The sequence below is a fragment of the Oreochromis aureus genome, linkage group 16, assembly GCF_013358895.1.
Source record: "Oreochromis aureus strain Israel breed Guangdong linkage group 16, ZZ_aureus, whole genome shotgun sequence".
Classification (NCBI taxonomy): domain Eukaryota; kingdom Metazoa; phylum Chordata; class Actinopteri; order Cichliformes; family Cichlidae; genus Oreochromis; species Oreochromis aureus.
In genome coordinates, this window is record NC_052957.1 from 15,986,364 (window position 1) to 16,001,679 (window position 15,316).

At 39.9% G+C, this 15,316-nt stretch overlaps 3 protein-coding genes across 5 annotated transcripts in view; 2 read left to right on the forward strand and 1 right to left on the reverse strand.

Annotated features, from left to right (window-relative positions):
• The first annotated feature begins 138 nt into the window (after positions 1–138).
• Positions 139–7,546, forward strand: dhrs9 (dehydrogenase/reductase (SDR family) member 9). Of its 2 annotated transcripts, none has more exons than XM_031743345.2 (5): positions 139–286; positions 2,914–3,230; positions 5,310–5,568; positions 5,652–5,815; positions 6,216–7,546. In XM_031743345.2, the coding sequence occupies exons 2-5, from the start codon at positions 2,918–2,920 to the stop codon at positions 6,437–6,439; spliced, it is 960 nt and encodes a 319-aa protein (XP_031599205.1). In that variant the 5' UTR covers positions 139–286; positions 2,914–2,917; the 3' UTR covers positions 6,440–7,546. The 2 variants fall into 2 exon arrangements, with proteins under 2 accessions (XP_031599205.1, XP_039456183.1); XM_039600249.1 differs by lacking the exon at positions 139–286 and adding an exon at positions 1,226–1,383.
• Positions 6,859–11,910, forward strand: rdh1 (retinol dehydrogenase 1). The gene is made up of 6 exons (XM_031743344.2): positions 6,859–6,977; positions 8,575–8,610; positions 8,730–9,060; positions 10,051–10,309; positions 11,316–11,479; positions 11,571–11,910. The coding sequence occupies exons 1-6, from the start codon at positions 6,975–6,977 to the stop codon at positions 11,789–11,791; spliced, it is 1,014 nt and encodes a 337-aa protein (XP_031599204.1). The 5' UTR covers positions 6,859–6,974; the 3' UTR covers positions 11,792–11,910.
• A 1,332-nt stretch (positions 11,911–13,242) lies between these two features.
• The window catches only part of lrp2a (low density lipoprotein receptor-related protein 2a), a 54,451-nt gene continuing 52,377 nt past the window's right edge, over positions 13,243–15,316 (reverse strand). For both annotated transcript variants that reach the window (XM_039600247.1, XM_039600246.1), the window contains 4 exons: positions 15,175–15,282; positions 14,559–14,675; positions 14,388–14,459; positions 13,243–14,289 (listed from right to left, as the gene is read on the reverse strand). In XM_039600247.1, the coding sequence (XP_039456181.1) occupies positions 14,131–14,289; positions 14,388–14,459; positions 14,559–14,675; positions 15,175–15,282 (456 nt within the window). In that variant the 3' untranslated portion in view covers positions 13,243–14,130. The remainder of the gene's footprint in view (positions 14,290–14,387; positions 14,460–14,558; positions 14,676–15,174; positions 15,283–15,316) is intronic.

Sequence of the window (15,316 nt, forward strand, 5' to 3'; positions counted from 1 at the left end):
AGTGGAAAAAATCTCAGAGAGCTCTGGCTGAAGTTGCCAGTTCAGTCATTTTTCCGCTGAACTGGCTGTGTTGCTTCTTGCCACCGGGTTCTCTCCCTTTTGGTGCATTTTGTCACGCAGCCATGGCAACCCTTAGAGTCAACCACTATCCCCGGAAGTTTCGGAGTACTGGCAACAAATGAGGAGGGGAGAGAGAAAAATGAACTTCTTATCTCTTCCCGGTGGAGGTTCATGCTTCGCTGCGCTGCAAGTCTGATTTCATGTACTGACTCTGGAAAACACGCAGGTGAGTTATTTTTTTTTATATCTTTTTTTACTTTTTACTTACGCTCCATATATGAAGTTTATCAATCTTTCCGCGCCTTGAAATTTTATATTTTATGTAACAGACGAGAAAGTGAGTTAATGCGATAAAAGGCTTGGCTCAGTGTTACACCCAGCAGGCTGTGTCATCAGTTGTACCCCGACGTGTACCTGTTTTTTTTTTGTTTGTTTGTTTAACTTCAGTTACTCATTTATTCTGTTCAGTTCAAACGTGTGAGGCGCAGTCACCCCACCACGGGTAAGGCTTCTAAATCTATCTGCAGCTGAGGAGGATAATCAGCTGATTTCATAATGAATGAAGTGTGTGGGTCAAGATGAGTTTTATTAAGACAAAACGTTACTGAGGAAAAAGTATCAAATACCCCCCAGGTCCCGGCTTCTAAACTGTGATTGTTTCCTGTTTTCCTTGTGTTTTGTGTTTTAGTGAAATTATTTCTTTATTTCTATATATTTCTTGTTCTTGACTCTGTGTGAGAATATCACTGTGGAAACTATTTTTTTTTAAATTATTATCCTGTGTTTTACAGATATGTTAGATCCAAAAATCTAACATAAAGATGAATCCAGATTTTCATAATTAATTAGCTTGTGCAACTCCTGCATAGCTCACAGGGCATTCGTGCCATCCCTGCCACACCCAGCTCCAGTCACCCAGGCTAATCCCACCTCCATCCCCACTTTAGTACGTTCTTCCACCGGATAAACCTGTCAACTAGTACATTTACTCAACCATTTCTCCTGCTTACTCATCCTGACTCAGGTGAACATATTTTTTTAAAACTGTATTTTTTTAACATTAAAAATAGAAATAAATCTGAATCTAAATTGTTGTAATTGTGATACACAAATTTCGGCCTTTTACTTTAGGTACTTTACCTAACCATTCTCTAGTTTGAAGACCAGGAGGATCCACAAAAATTGGGGGAAAACACAGATAAATGGCAATGGTGCATTAGAGCTGGCATCCGGTATAAAATCTGTGTCAGATCAAACATGTGGATCGATCTGCTGTGGTTAACCTTTGGGGAAAGAAGAGAGCGCCCAAAAGTAGCTTTAAATGTACGTTTGTGCTCATTTCTTTTATAGTGTAATATTTCTAAATGTACTCATGATGATTTAAATACTTCTTCATACACTAGACGAAAGTGTAAAACTTCCCGTGGCTATTTCCTTTGTCTCATTTCTCAAATGACAGTAAAAGTTGTCAAAGTAATATGTGAAATTCTTCACAGCCTTGTGTTATCTGTCATTCTTTGCATTTGCGGATGTTTAGTTTATGTTTATATTTCCGTCTGCAGTCTCACCAGGTGCTGATTCTGTTTGTGGTCAAAACAGATGATTTATCTGTCATTCTAACAGGTTCCCTCACATTTAGTGGCGCCATTGTGTATATCTGTAAGGCCTTCATGCTACATGCTGTCACCATCTATAATGCATGATATCAGTCTGGGAGAGAGGCATCTGCCAGATGTTATTGTCATCACTTTAATCATGGTGCATTTTTAAATAATTTCACAAATAAAGTATTTCTCATTTACCAAAAAAGAACACAAAAGTGCAGTTTAGTCTTTCTGATTGTCTGCGAAGTCTGCCAAGCCCACAGGCGTCACGTCATGAGCATTGTGAAGCGTGTTTACGGAGCTTGAGTGTGTCAAGTTACAGCAGGTTGTTAACCTGGAGTAGCATGCTCAGACGGTTTACAGATGTAACAACTATGCATGACAAAGAGGAGTGTGAATGTGTGCGCAAAGTCAAGACAACATATTACAGGAATATGCAGAAGAGTGAGTGTAAGTTCATTTCCTTTTCCATTGAAGAAAAGCACGTTAGGTGTAAGGTTGGCCAAACAGGAGTGGCAGGATGATCCATGAATCACAGCATGGTTTCGTTACTGTCGTGTATCATTACATAATGCATGTGTGCGTTTAGTTCCTATAGGACATCTTCTCAGAACAGATGTATGAGGTTTATTTTTGTTGGGTTTTTTTGTGTTTTTTTTGTTCTGTTCCTCACATTCAATGCAAATACAAGTACTGGTTTTCTTTACAAAGTAGATCCAGATATGATGAATATTTGTACAAAAGAGCAGCCGGTTAACCCAAGAAGAATGATGGGGTAGGCATTCAAATATGACAGGTCTTTTAAATATGACCGGATTGGCACAACTCAGAACCTTGTCATTGATCTCAATGATTTAATCATCAAAAAAATCAGTTTCCCAGCTGTGAATGAAGCCTAATCCTAGACTATAAACTTTTTCATTGATGGTCTTTTCTTTAGTCTAGGACTGTTTGTTTTTGTCCATTTTATTTGTAGTATTATTGTGAGATTTACAGATGAAGCTGTCATTTATCAGCAACCTACACTCGTAGTTTTGACCCCCTCACACAGCTGTTGAGGGTTTTGGCTCAACCTCCTATGTTATTGCACATCAACACCTGTTTGTCATAATCATTTAACCATGACCATGTATGTATGTATGTATGTGTGTGTGTGTGTGTGTGTGTCTGTCTGTGTCTGTCTGTCTGTCTGTCTAAAGTTATTTAAATATAACCTAATAATAATGTTCCGTCTTCTTCTTGGCCCTAGAAAAATGTTTCTGTACATCCTCGGTCTGGTGGCTGTTTGGTTCGTCTATCGCTGGTACAGAGAAACCAAAAGAGTCTCCAACAAGGAGGACAAGTATGTGTACATCACAGGTTGCGACTCCGGGTTTGGTAATCTCCTGGCGAGGCACCTGGACAAGCTGGGCTTCCGCGTGATTGCAGGCTGTTACACCGGGAAGGGTGAGGATGAGCTGAAGAAGGTCTCCTCCGACAGGCTAACCACCATCCACCTGGACGTCACCGACTCTGAGAGTGTGAGCAAAGTGGCAGCTTTCATCAAGACTCTGGTTGGACAGAAGGGTGAGTGGCCCAGTGTAAAGTCTCCCATTTTTAACCGATGAACTTAAATGTCAAATATTTTGATTACATGCCAGGAAACTGATTAGTTAAAGTGGCTGTTAAGGCAATTCATCTGTTTTGACAGTCATTTCTTTCATTTTATCACAAAAGTAGTCCATCGCAGTAATTTTTAATTGCTTTAGACAGGCGTGAGTAGAATAAATATACTAAGGAAGGAATTATTCAGTATTGTTTCCTTGAATGAAATTTGAACGAGACTGAAACTCAATGTGAAGACCTTCCTTTTTCACAGTGAGGACTGTATCACTCTGTATACTCCTATCTGTTGTCAGTATAGTCAATAACCCAGCTACCAGCCCACCCACTCGTTCTGTTTATTCCAGCATAAAGGAAAATAAAACAAACCCTGAGCAACTGAACTGTAAGAACAAAGAAGCAAAGAGAACATCTCATTATGTCACCGCACGCATAAAATTCCAGCTGGCGTCCATAATTTGCATCCCAAAACGGACACTACAGTATCGACAGCCATCAGTCTACAGTGGAGGATTACTTTTCTCACTACTTTTCAAAGAGTTTTTTACATGTCCACTTAGGTGGACGGCATACGTTTTGACTTGTGAATTTGACAACCGAATAAATAATATACACTGCGTGTTGTGTTTATGTGCAAGTATACCATCAACACTGACACAAAGACAAGAAAACAGCCTTTGAGTAGCTGTCCACTGTAGTGACCACTATGCGTGAAAGGGTTAATGTATTTAATGACTCAGAGTGTTTGGATGCAGGCAGAGCCAGCCTGTTTAACTCATTTCCAGACATTTTAGGGTTTGGGGCTTTATTTAATGGTTAATCCACTGTTTTCGAACATATAGTTTTACCCCCCCAAAAAACAGAAAACATAGTAAAGCACATCGTTGTTTTCAGTTATTTACTTACATCCTTAAGTTTTAGTGGTTGAAGGTTGTACTTATCAGAGGAGTCCAGTCCACCATGAACATGAATTCAATTTGTTTGCCTAATAAATAACTATATTACTTTTAGTTTAGCACTGTATATCTAATCATTGGCTATTCACATTAGAGATGGGGGACCCAAAATCAGGAATATCATCATCATCATCATCATCATCATCAGGAGATATCCTGTCTTCCTTCTCTCACCCCAACTGGTCGCAGCACATGGCCGCCCCTCCCTGAGCCTGGTTCTGCTGGAGGTTTCTTCCTGTTAAAAGGGAGTTTTTCCTTCCCACTGTCGCCAAAGTGCTTGCTCATAGGGGGTCATATGATTGTTGGGTTTTTCTCTGTGTGTATTATTATAGGGTCTACCTTACAATATAAAGCACCTTGAGGCGACTGTTGTTGTGATTTGGCGCTGTATAAATAAAATTGAATTGAATTGAATATCAGACCTGGGAAATGAAATCAAAGTTATGAGCCCAGTTTTTAAACTGGCTTTGACAAGTTAATGTTATGCAGTGGAAAGTGAGACTATTTTGATAGGGGAAAATGTCATGTTAGGCAGAATCTGCAGGATGTATCTGCAAATCATTTGACTTTATTGTATTAGATGCTTAGCTGCTCATATCAGTGATTTTCAAAGTGTGAATTCATGGAATTGAGTCTAGATTAGAAACCAGCAGAGCATGTTTATCACTTCAAAGTGGGCCTACATGACATAAAATGAGAAGCAAATACACAATGTTCTTAAGAGTGGTTTGCTATGATTTCAGAGTCAGTCTTGGTTAATGACCCAGAAAAAATATCTCCCAGCAATAATACAAAGATTTTAAAAAGTTAAGACATTTGAGTTTTCCCAAGGGCCACAGTTGGGGAATATTTTTAACATCTACTCTCTCCAACAGCAGTTTATGAAGCGATAAAGTTATTATTGAGTAGAAATTATGTCATGTTATTGTTCCAGCGCTCAACAACAGTCCCATTTCTCATGTGACCCTGTTTTTATGGTATATTATATTTCAACATGAATGACTGCTTCGCAGTCCGAAGCAGGGATTTGTGTGTCGGTACTGTGGCTCTCATTGTGCTTCTTGTTGTTGGGTTTGTGTTACTTCAGGCCTCTGGGCCGTCGTGAACAACGCTGGAATCTCAGTGCCATCCGGTCCCAACGACTGGCTCACCATAGACGATTTCAAGCCTATGATAGCGGTCAATCTGCTCGGCGTCATCGACGTGACCCTGAGTGTCCTCCCCCTCATCAAGAAGGCCAAAGGCAGGGTGATAAACATCGCCAGTGTGTGTGGTCGAATCAGCCCATTCGGCGGACCTTACTGTGTGTCCAAGTATGGCGTGGAGTCCTTCAATGACAGCCTCCGGTGAGAGCACGTCTGACTTTTCAAGCCTGTGCATACGTACCCTGTGTGTCTGCTGACTTGCAGCATCTCATTTTGTGTTTCAGCCTCAACATGGCACCATTTGGAGTCAAGGTGCTATGCATTGAGCCCGGGTTCTTTAAAACAAACGTGACTGACACGGCTATGTTGAAGAATAACTTGATGAAGCTCTGGGACAGATTACCTCAGGAAGTGAAGGACGACTATGGGCATGGTTTCTTGGACATGAGTGAGATGCTTTATTTCATTAAACAGATAAGACTTACTCTTTAATGCCTCAACATCGGCAGTAGCTGTGGCCGGATGCATTATGTGTTCAAGCTGTTCGTCCATCCATTGCACTCGTTTCCATCTTCAGCCTGACATTGTATCTACTCTAATTTCTTCATTTCATGTGACTGTGCAGAATCAATATGCAGCAGACAAGATTTTGTGCACCAGAAGCTTTCTGGGCTCTTTTCAGCTGCATTAATCTTGCCTATGATCCCGACTGATGATCATTAGTCCTTTAATTGAGAAATACTGTTTTATATCATGTTGCCAGATAAATCAGCTGGCTCAGTGGAGTGGATGGATTTACGGAGTGAATTATTTTTACAGAACTCATGTGTGAAATGTTTCTCTTTTAGTGCTTGAACAGTTGGACGAGAGGTACAGGCAGCTTGTAGACGGGGACCTGATGAAGGTGGTCGGCTGTATGGAGCACGCCATCTCTGCCCTTTATCCACGCACTCGCTACTCCCCAGGATGGGACGCCAAGTTCTTCTGGTTGCCCATGTCGTACATGCCGAGCTGGCTGTCAGACACTTATTTCATTAAAAGTACCCCCAGACCCAAAATATCTGTGCTGTAGTTTCTGTAACGTCAGTCAATGGAGGATTTTGGGCTAATCTGAAGATTATGTGTGTGTGTTTATTTTCTTACAATAATTATGACTCTAGACATTATTACATCTGTTTAATTGATTAATAGAGCTGCTCTCAGTAGAGTACATGTCAGGTAATGAAGAAACCTTTGAGCACTGACAATTAACTTTGTGTCAAGTCATGTAATAATCTTGACTGCTGTGTCATCTCAACTTTGTTAATAAAGCAAAATATCCTAACACGTATTCGTCCTACATATCGAAGACTGTGTGCTCTGTAACCTTTAGTCAGAGATATTGTGCTTTCACAATTGATTTCAGTTGGAAGGGGAGTGCTGTTATCAAAACCAGGGCTCATGCCTGGTATTACACAACCTTTTAGACCCTCCTGTTATATCGGACTTTGACTCTGCAGACTTGTTACATAATTTCACCTTCATCACCAGGTTTTGATGTAGAAAGGACCTTTCAGTTAATTTATATTCCCAGGGGTGAAGCAGCAGAAACATCTAAAGCTGTAACCATGGTATGTTTGTATTATTTTTATGATTATTATTTGTTCTACTACTATACATTTAGTGGTGCTTAAATTCGTGCTGTTTGGTTCTTGTACCCATTGTGATCACCTAGCTCAGCTCACATCTGGATAAGTTATTGCCTGTTTATTTATTGTACACTAAGTTACTTGACAGGAGTGGCTCGATTGAAACCTTTTGATATTTTTGTATGTGGGGGTTTTTTTGTTGTTTTTTTTTGTTTTGTTCTTTGTTACATTTTATTTTAAGTAGATAGCTTAATGAGATCTGATGACATCTGGTGGGTGAATGAAAATTGTCATGTTGTTTTTAAAAATCTGTTTACCCATAGTTTAGTTTCTAACATGCAGATAGTTTGACTTTGAGTTCTCACAGGGTTATGTTAATGAAACGCAATTGGTGCACAAATCAAATAAGATGTATTGAGAAAATGCCCAAAATTGTACACTTTTTTTTTTTCTAACTACATACTTCCTATTCCTGTATGTTCATGTGAGAAACAAAGAGAGGACTGGATTAAGATCTTTTAATAAAATCTCTCACACCACAATGTAAAAAACATTGGTACCAGCGAATAATTCTTTACAGTTTTAGTGTTGCTGAGAGTGTCTATGAAAAGTAATGATCCAGTTTTTTGTAAGTCTTTTATAATACTGAGCTCTAAGCAGCGTTTTCCTGTAGTTTGAGCTAACAGATGTCAGATAAATGGGCTGTAGTTCTAGTGCTTATCAGCTCAGTTTGAGTTCTCAAACCACTTTCTCACTTCAAGCTTCACTCACTCACACACATACACTTTTTTAATGCATAACATTCATGCACACACATCAGGGGCAAGTCAGGATTTAGTATCTTGCCCAACGATACTCCAGCATGCAGACCAGGGGAGCTAAGGATCAAACCACCAGCCTCCTGATTAATAGATGAACTGCTGTACCTCCTGAGCCACATGTGCTCCCTCATATATTCCCCTCTCAGATGAGTTCTAGGATAATATAATGTTACCATATGAAATCTGGTGAAGCACAAGTAAAAAGTAACACATCACAGGTCAGTAAACCTGTGATTTCTTACTTTAATGAAATCAAAAATATACTGATTAAATGTATTCAGTTTAACCTCCCAGCTTTCAGACCTGTGAGGGTAGACACCAATTTTTTGTTTGGGTGAACTGAACTTTATTTGGGGACATATAAATTAGGTGTGGCCACATTTTCTCACATCTCAGTCTGTTCTACTCAATACTGGGTTAAGGGCTCACTTAGTTGTGAATGGGTCTTTAAAAGCTTTGTAATTCTGCCATAACCAGTTACGCCACAAGGGGGAGCTGCAGCTAAATAATAGCAGTGGGGCCCTGGTTTGATAATCTGGTTTCAGGCTTTAATACCGAGACAAGTTTTAAATCTTTTATTTATTAAGTGTTAAATTGAGGCGTTGCTTTATTCTTTAATGTCCAGAACTTTCATGTGATGCTCTGCTTTATGAAAAATAAAAAGAGGCAAAACAAACATTTAGAGGCCCTGTGTATAATTCAGGTTTTATTACTGCTGCTTAAATGTTTTGAATTGCATGTCAAGTTTCTCCCCTCAGGTATTTACAGACAGTCTAGCAGCTTATTTGGCAGAGGTAAGATGGTTTCTCTGTTTTGTATAAATTAATTAACTTATCCAGAGAATAAATAAAGTAGAGGATGGCATTATGAATGTGTGAAGTCTTCCATTTTAGTTGTAATTTTTGTGTCTTAGGTAATCCTGTCACATCTGGCCCTAACCTGTGTTTTCCTTCTGGCCACGCTCGCTGCCGTCCGCTGGTACATCAGAGATTCCTACAAGGTTGATGGTTTCAGCCAAAAACATGTGCTCATCACAGGCTGTGACAGCGGCTTTGGGAATCTTCTGGCCAAACAGCTGGACCGAAAAGGTTTCCAAGTCATGGCCGCCTGCCTCACAGAGAAAGGTGCCGCAGACTTGGCAGCGGCTGCCTCTCCCAGACTGAAGACCTTCCTGCTGGATGTTACAGACAGCGCGAGCATCAGGAAGGCGGTGGAGTCTGTGAGCAGAGAGGTCGGAGAGCGAGGTGAGCCGGGCGGACAGCAGGGGGTGCACACTGATAGGGTGCCAGTCAGAGTGAAGCACTGGGAGAGATAAAGCCAAGCTGGTCCATCCCTTTATCAACCCATCATCCTCCTACTGATACATGTAACACATCCTGCCTTTTAAACAGGAGGGAGAAACCTGCTTCTGACATAAATCTTGACTGTAGACTAAGATCTGACTACCAACTGTGGGACAGCATGTGCTGAAAACTAATGTTATTACTGATGTGCAAAAAGTAATTCCATCATTTGATTTTATCTGTGAAAAAAAGATTTTTACTGAAAAAAACAAAGGTGGCAAATATAAAACAAATGCCATAGATCAGTTTGTCAGGCCCATGCTGTATGTAAGTGGCTCCTAACCTTTTTATCTTATAGACCATTAGAAAAGAATCCATATGTCTGTTTTCACCTGCTTCTCAGATGTTCAGTGTGTCAGTGACAGATTTTCACCACATAGATTTCCAAATTTGATAGATTTTAGAAGCCCAAGGGGCAAAAAACATCTGATTTTTTCACAAGAACCAAAGAAATTTTACAGAAATTGGGAAAAACTACTATTTTGTATGCAAAAGATATCCAGAGTCATCTCTGCAATGAGTCTACTCCAGCAAATAGGAATTATAGACCTGGCTTTATCCAACATTCAGATGCACATTAGCACACATAAAAGGAAGTTTCATGGCATACCCATTACTTACAAAATGCCTACAGAAAAAGATACAAACCAAAATTTGGCCGACCTACATATGTGGAGCATCTCATACTCTTCTCTAGGGTTGAACATAGATAACAGATTGATAAACTTGCACTGAAACCCTGCACAGCAGGTCAGTGTGTGACATCTGCAGATGCAGAGAAGAATCTGCATGGGCTGTAAGCAGTTTAATCTGTCAAGATTACAAAGCAAAAGATTTAAAAGATGAAGGTCATGAGCTGATTTCTGTTGATCGTTATTCTGTATCCTGCAGGTCTGTGGGGTCTGGTGAATAATGCTGGAAGATCGACACCCATCGGCCCAACAGAATGGATGAAGTTAGAGGATTTCACAAAGGTTTTGGATGTGAATCTGATAGGAGTGATTGACGTAACCCTCCAGTTTCTGCCTCTCTTAAAGAAAGCTCGGGGCAGAGTGGTGAATGTAGCCAGTATTCTGGGACGACTGTCTGTCACTGGTGGAGGATACTGCCTGTCCAAATGGGGAGTGGAAGCCTTTTCTGACAGCCTCAGGTACGAACATGTGGTTAAAAACATACTGCTGAGATGTTTGGGTTTTTTTAAAGTCATAATTTTAAAAACATCTGTTTATAAAAAGATAAGGATTAATATCTCCAAAAGTTGAATCTGTTCATCTGGACGTAGCATTTTGTGGGATTAATACTCGGGTAGGCAAGATGGTTTTGGTGACATTGACCAATAAAATCATGTAAGCTAGCTCCACACTACAGTTAGTTACATATCTTTTAAGGGCAGATCAGGAGACTAGTATAAAGCAATGTTAGCAGTATGACAGAGCTGAAATCAATAATAAGAAGGTCAATAATAATAAGAAGGCCCCCTATGAGCAAGTACTTCGCGACAGTGGGAAGGAAAAACTCATTTTTAACAGGAAGAAGACTCCAGCAGAACCAGGCTTTAAGAAACACTTCCAAAAGCTTTTAAAATCATGCCTAAGAACATATACAGAGGTATTGTTAAATAATATTCTGCTGCAGAAAGATATAGTTTATAGTTAAAGTAGCAGTTGAGATAGCTACTTGCAAGAAATGAGATACAACAAAACCATTAAGAAATCAAAAATGATCAAAATTATAAGTAGATGCAGAGTGACCAATAAGAGACAAGAACTAAATAAATAAATAAGACAAAATTACGAAAAAAATATCTACACAATGCATAGTTGGAGACGCAAACTCTATCATGGGTTTATGGTTGTTTTGATTGTCTTGATCATGGTAAGGATAGATTAGGTTCGTTTTGTGAGTACCCAGCAGTCTGTAGGGGTCTGTTGTCTCATGATCCACCCATGCACGGACCTCTGCCTATGATTAAAAAAAATCATACACATAAAAATATAGTAAAGCATAAATTACATCTACCACAGTCTAGTGAAAGTATCAAACGAATGAAAATGCTCACATATTAACTATGCCTCAGCATAGTACTGATGGAGAAGTGCTCAGTAAAATTCTTTCACTTGCTTTAAAGAGACATGTTGTCTGCTTTGTCTGACCAGGAGGAACATGCAGCACTTTGGTATTAATGTGAGCATCATCGAGCCCGGTTTCTTCAAGACTAATGTGACCCGCGTTGATCTTATTGATGCTGACCTGAGGAGGCTGTGGTCCCGCCTCCCTCAAGATGTGAAAGACTCATATGGAGCTACATACTTAGATGAGTGTGAGTAAAAGTGCACCTTGTTTAAATCAGCTACAGATCAGCTAAACAGATGCTCTGTAAGATCACTTTTATCTGATTATTGATCTCTCAGATATGAAAGCTCAGGCCTTCTCCATGGGACTCTTGTGCAGTCCGGATATCTCTAAGGTGACGAGGTGCATGGAGCACGCGCTGACCGCTCGCTTCCCACGCAGACGTTACGCAGCAGGCTGGGACGCAAAGCTTTTCTGGATCCCTTTGTCCTACCTCCCTTCATTCGTTGCAGACTTTATGGTCAATGTGATTCTCCCTTCTCCTAAACAAAACATGTAAATAGCAGACAGCCTTTACAGTTGCTGTAAAAGTTTGTATGACTGTGTCATTACTTCTCTCCTCTGTATGTGTTGACCATGTTCACCCTAAGGTAAAGCTGCATCTGATATTCAAATGCATCCTATTTCCTAATACTTTTTATAAAATATGAATAGGCTCATAAAATGAACTCACCAGCCATTTTATTAAGTATACCTGTTCAGCTTCTCGTTAATGCAAATGTCTAATCAGCCAATCACATGACATCAACTCAGGGAATTTAGGCTTTTTGACATAATCAAGACAACCTGATGAAATGGTTACTAGTCTCAGATGGGCTGGTATTTCAGAGAACCTACTGATATATTGATATTTTCCCACAAAGGCATCTCTAGGGGTTAGAGAAGATGATCCAAAAAAGAGAAAACAGTAGCTCAAATAACCATTTGTTAAAACCAGGGTATACAGAAGAGCATCTCTGAACACACAACACATCAAACACTGAAGGAGATGAGCTAGAGCAGCAGATGACCGCAGCAGGTCCCATTCCTGCAACTGAGGTTACAATGTGCATGGGCTCATCAAAATTATACAATAGAACAGGGGAAGGGAACGTTAGTCCTCGAGAAGATAGATAGATAGAGAGATAGATAGATAGATACTTTATTAATCCCCAAGGGGAAATTCAAGGTTCCAGCAGCTTAAGAACACCACACACACAGCATTCACTACAATGTACAGGGGAAGGGAACGTTAGTCCTCGAGAACCGGTGTCCTGCAGGTTTTAGATCTCACTCTGGGTCACCACACCTGAATCAAATGATTAGTTCATTACCAGGCCTCTGGAGAATTTCAATACATGTTGAGGAGCTAATTTAGCCATTTAAATCAGCTGTGTTGGATCGAGGACACATCTAAAAACTGCAGGACACCGGCTCTCGAGGCCTGGAGTTCCCTATCCCTGCAATAGAAGATTGGCCTGTTGAGTCTTGATTTCTGCTGCGACATTCGGTTAATCGGGTCAGAATACGACATAATCAACAGGAAATCGTGGATCCGTCCTGTCTTGTATCAGCATTTCATGGTGGAGGTGGTGGTGTAATGGTGTGGATCTAAAGGACCTAAAGTGTGCCAAGAAAATATATTTGCACACATTTTTAAGCTCATATATTTTAAATTTTTTAAACACCACAGTTAATGGTGGCGACTTCCAGCAGGATAACACTAACTCATTTAGGATGTGGTGGAAGGGGAGATTCACACCATTAATGTGCAACTGACAAATCTGCAGCAACTGTGTGAAGAATTAAGGCAGCTCTGAAGGCAGAAAGGGGTAAACATGGATGAACATGACCCTAAATCTTTGTCTTCCTCAATGCATTTGTGTGGTGTCCAAGGTGTAGCCCCCAAACCTCCCTTAGATCTAGAAAATAGATGGACCGTAACAATAAAGTGAAGGAAAAGAGACCACGTTACAAAATAAGAAATTTATTCATGCACGTCTCAGCAGCAGAAATTGAATCCATTTGGACATTTCCTCACAGATAACATTTTTTATTTGTCCTCATTATGATACAACATAGATCAATCTGTAAAGAACTTTTTAGAAAATGTCTACATCTGCATTCTTGGGTCGTATATTGCTCTTTAAGATGATCAACTACATATCCACGCAATAGACTTGGGCACATTCAAGTACTGTTCCAAACTAATTTGGCCATTATTCATTCCAGTAATATCACTAAAAAACAATAGTCGCAAAGGTGATGTAAGGTAAAAATGAGTTTGATTAAGAAGGATGAAAGTATGCTTTGCACACGTATTTAAGCCCATGCATCTGTTTATATTGGAGCACATACTGAAGAGATATAAAGTCGAATCTGTCTTGCTTCAATTAAGCCGTGAAATGAGGTATGTATTCAGTGGTGAAACAGATATTATTACCCATCGCATTTCTCCAATTTCCTTTGATCATTTTGTACATTCACAATGCAGCTCGCCTTTTATACGTGTTATTTTCTTTACGCCGAACTATTTAGGATCTATTCCAGAATATTTCTGAAAAAAAATCTTACTGTTCAAATTTACAAATATACAACATATTTATTAACATTTCTATCAGCAGCTTCAGTGCAAAGATATACATATCGTACATCAGGATAAAGAAACAAAAAAAACATAAACACAAAATTGGCATAAGAAATGTCAGAAGGCATAGTCACGGAAGACGTTTTTCTTCGTTCTATAGAAATGTACTTCTCTCTCCTAAAACGATTTGAGTTTTGTACACAGGCTGCATAAAAAAATAAATTCTGTGCAAAGTGTGTTTCTTTTTTCGATTCCCGTCCACGAGAGAGGGGTTATACGTCGCTGTCCTCTTTAACGAGGTTGGCCGTGTCTTTGAAGCTGTCCTCGGTAGGCGAGAAGGTGTTGGGGCGATCCCTCTTCTGAGGGGCAAACGGAGATGGCTCAGGGGCAGAAGTGTCCCCGCTGCTTCCTACGGGCTTTTCATCCCTCATCTGTAAAACAGCACAGATGGTAAAAAAGAGAAGCCTCTCCCCTCCCCACCCTAACTTTCTGTTTCATTTCTGATGTCTTAGAAAATGGCCGGACATACCTCTGAATATGAAGGGTTTTCAAACGTGGTGCTTGGCTTTAATTTTCGTTTGAATAAGCTCCACTTTGACTCCTGCAAACAAAACACAGTCATTGAGGTGGCTCCATGCACGAGTGCTTTAAAAGTATTTACAGTAGATTTCTTTTGACTTTGTGCACGTATGATATTCACATGGACAGGTTGGGTGCTGACGGTAGACGTGTTCACCACGCCTACGCTCGGGTCTCCACGGTAAGCCGGGTTTGCAAAGTTGTTCTCCCGCTGATCACCGCTCACATTCACAGTCACCTGTTTGAAAGCAAAAATGTAGCAGTTTATGATTATAAATCAGATCAATTAAAGGTTCATAAAACAAAACCTAAAAAATATACACAGTGATGTCTTTGTGGTTTGTTTTTTCCTCCTTTGTGTAACATAATAGAGGCACCAGATTGGTGTTACCATTTTGGCAGCACAGGATCTCCTGTAGTTCCTATTTATATTGTTCATTTATATTTCATAATAAATGTATAGTATACACTTTGTATAATAGTCATAAGGAGATACTAACCCAGCCTCAGAGGGTCAAGGTTTAATGTGGTGGGATGTAAGTATATTATCTGTTTCTATTTTATTGTTAACTTGTGAACCTCTTTCTTTTTGTTTATTATTTTACTTGGTTGTCAAAATGATTTCAGAGCCAATTTCAATGCATATTCGTTTCCTTTAATTAATTTCTACAAGCTGCGTAGGTTTGAAAGTCCCTGCTCCAACCTGTAAAGTGCAAAAGATATTCATTTGTGAGTACCTGCGTGGCATGAATAACAGCAGGGTCCCCGGACACATGACCAGTGGCATACAGCGGGTTCTCAAATGTAATCGGCTGCCTCCCAACCTCCATGGCAAAATTATCATCCTATGGGGATATTATAATGGTGAGATTATCTATA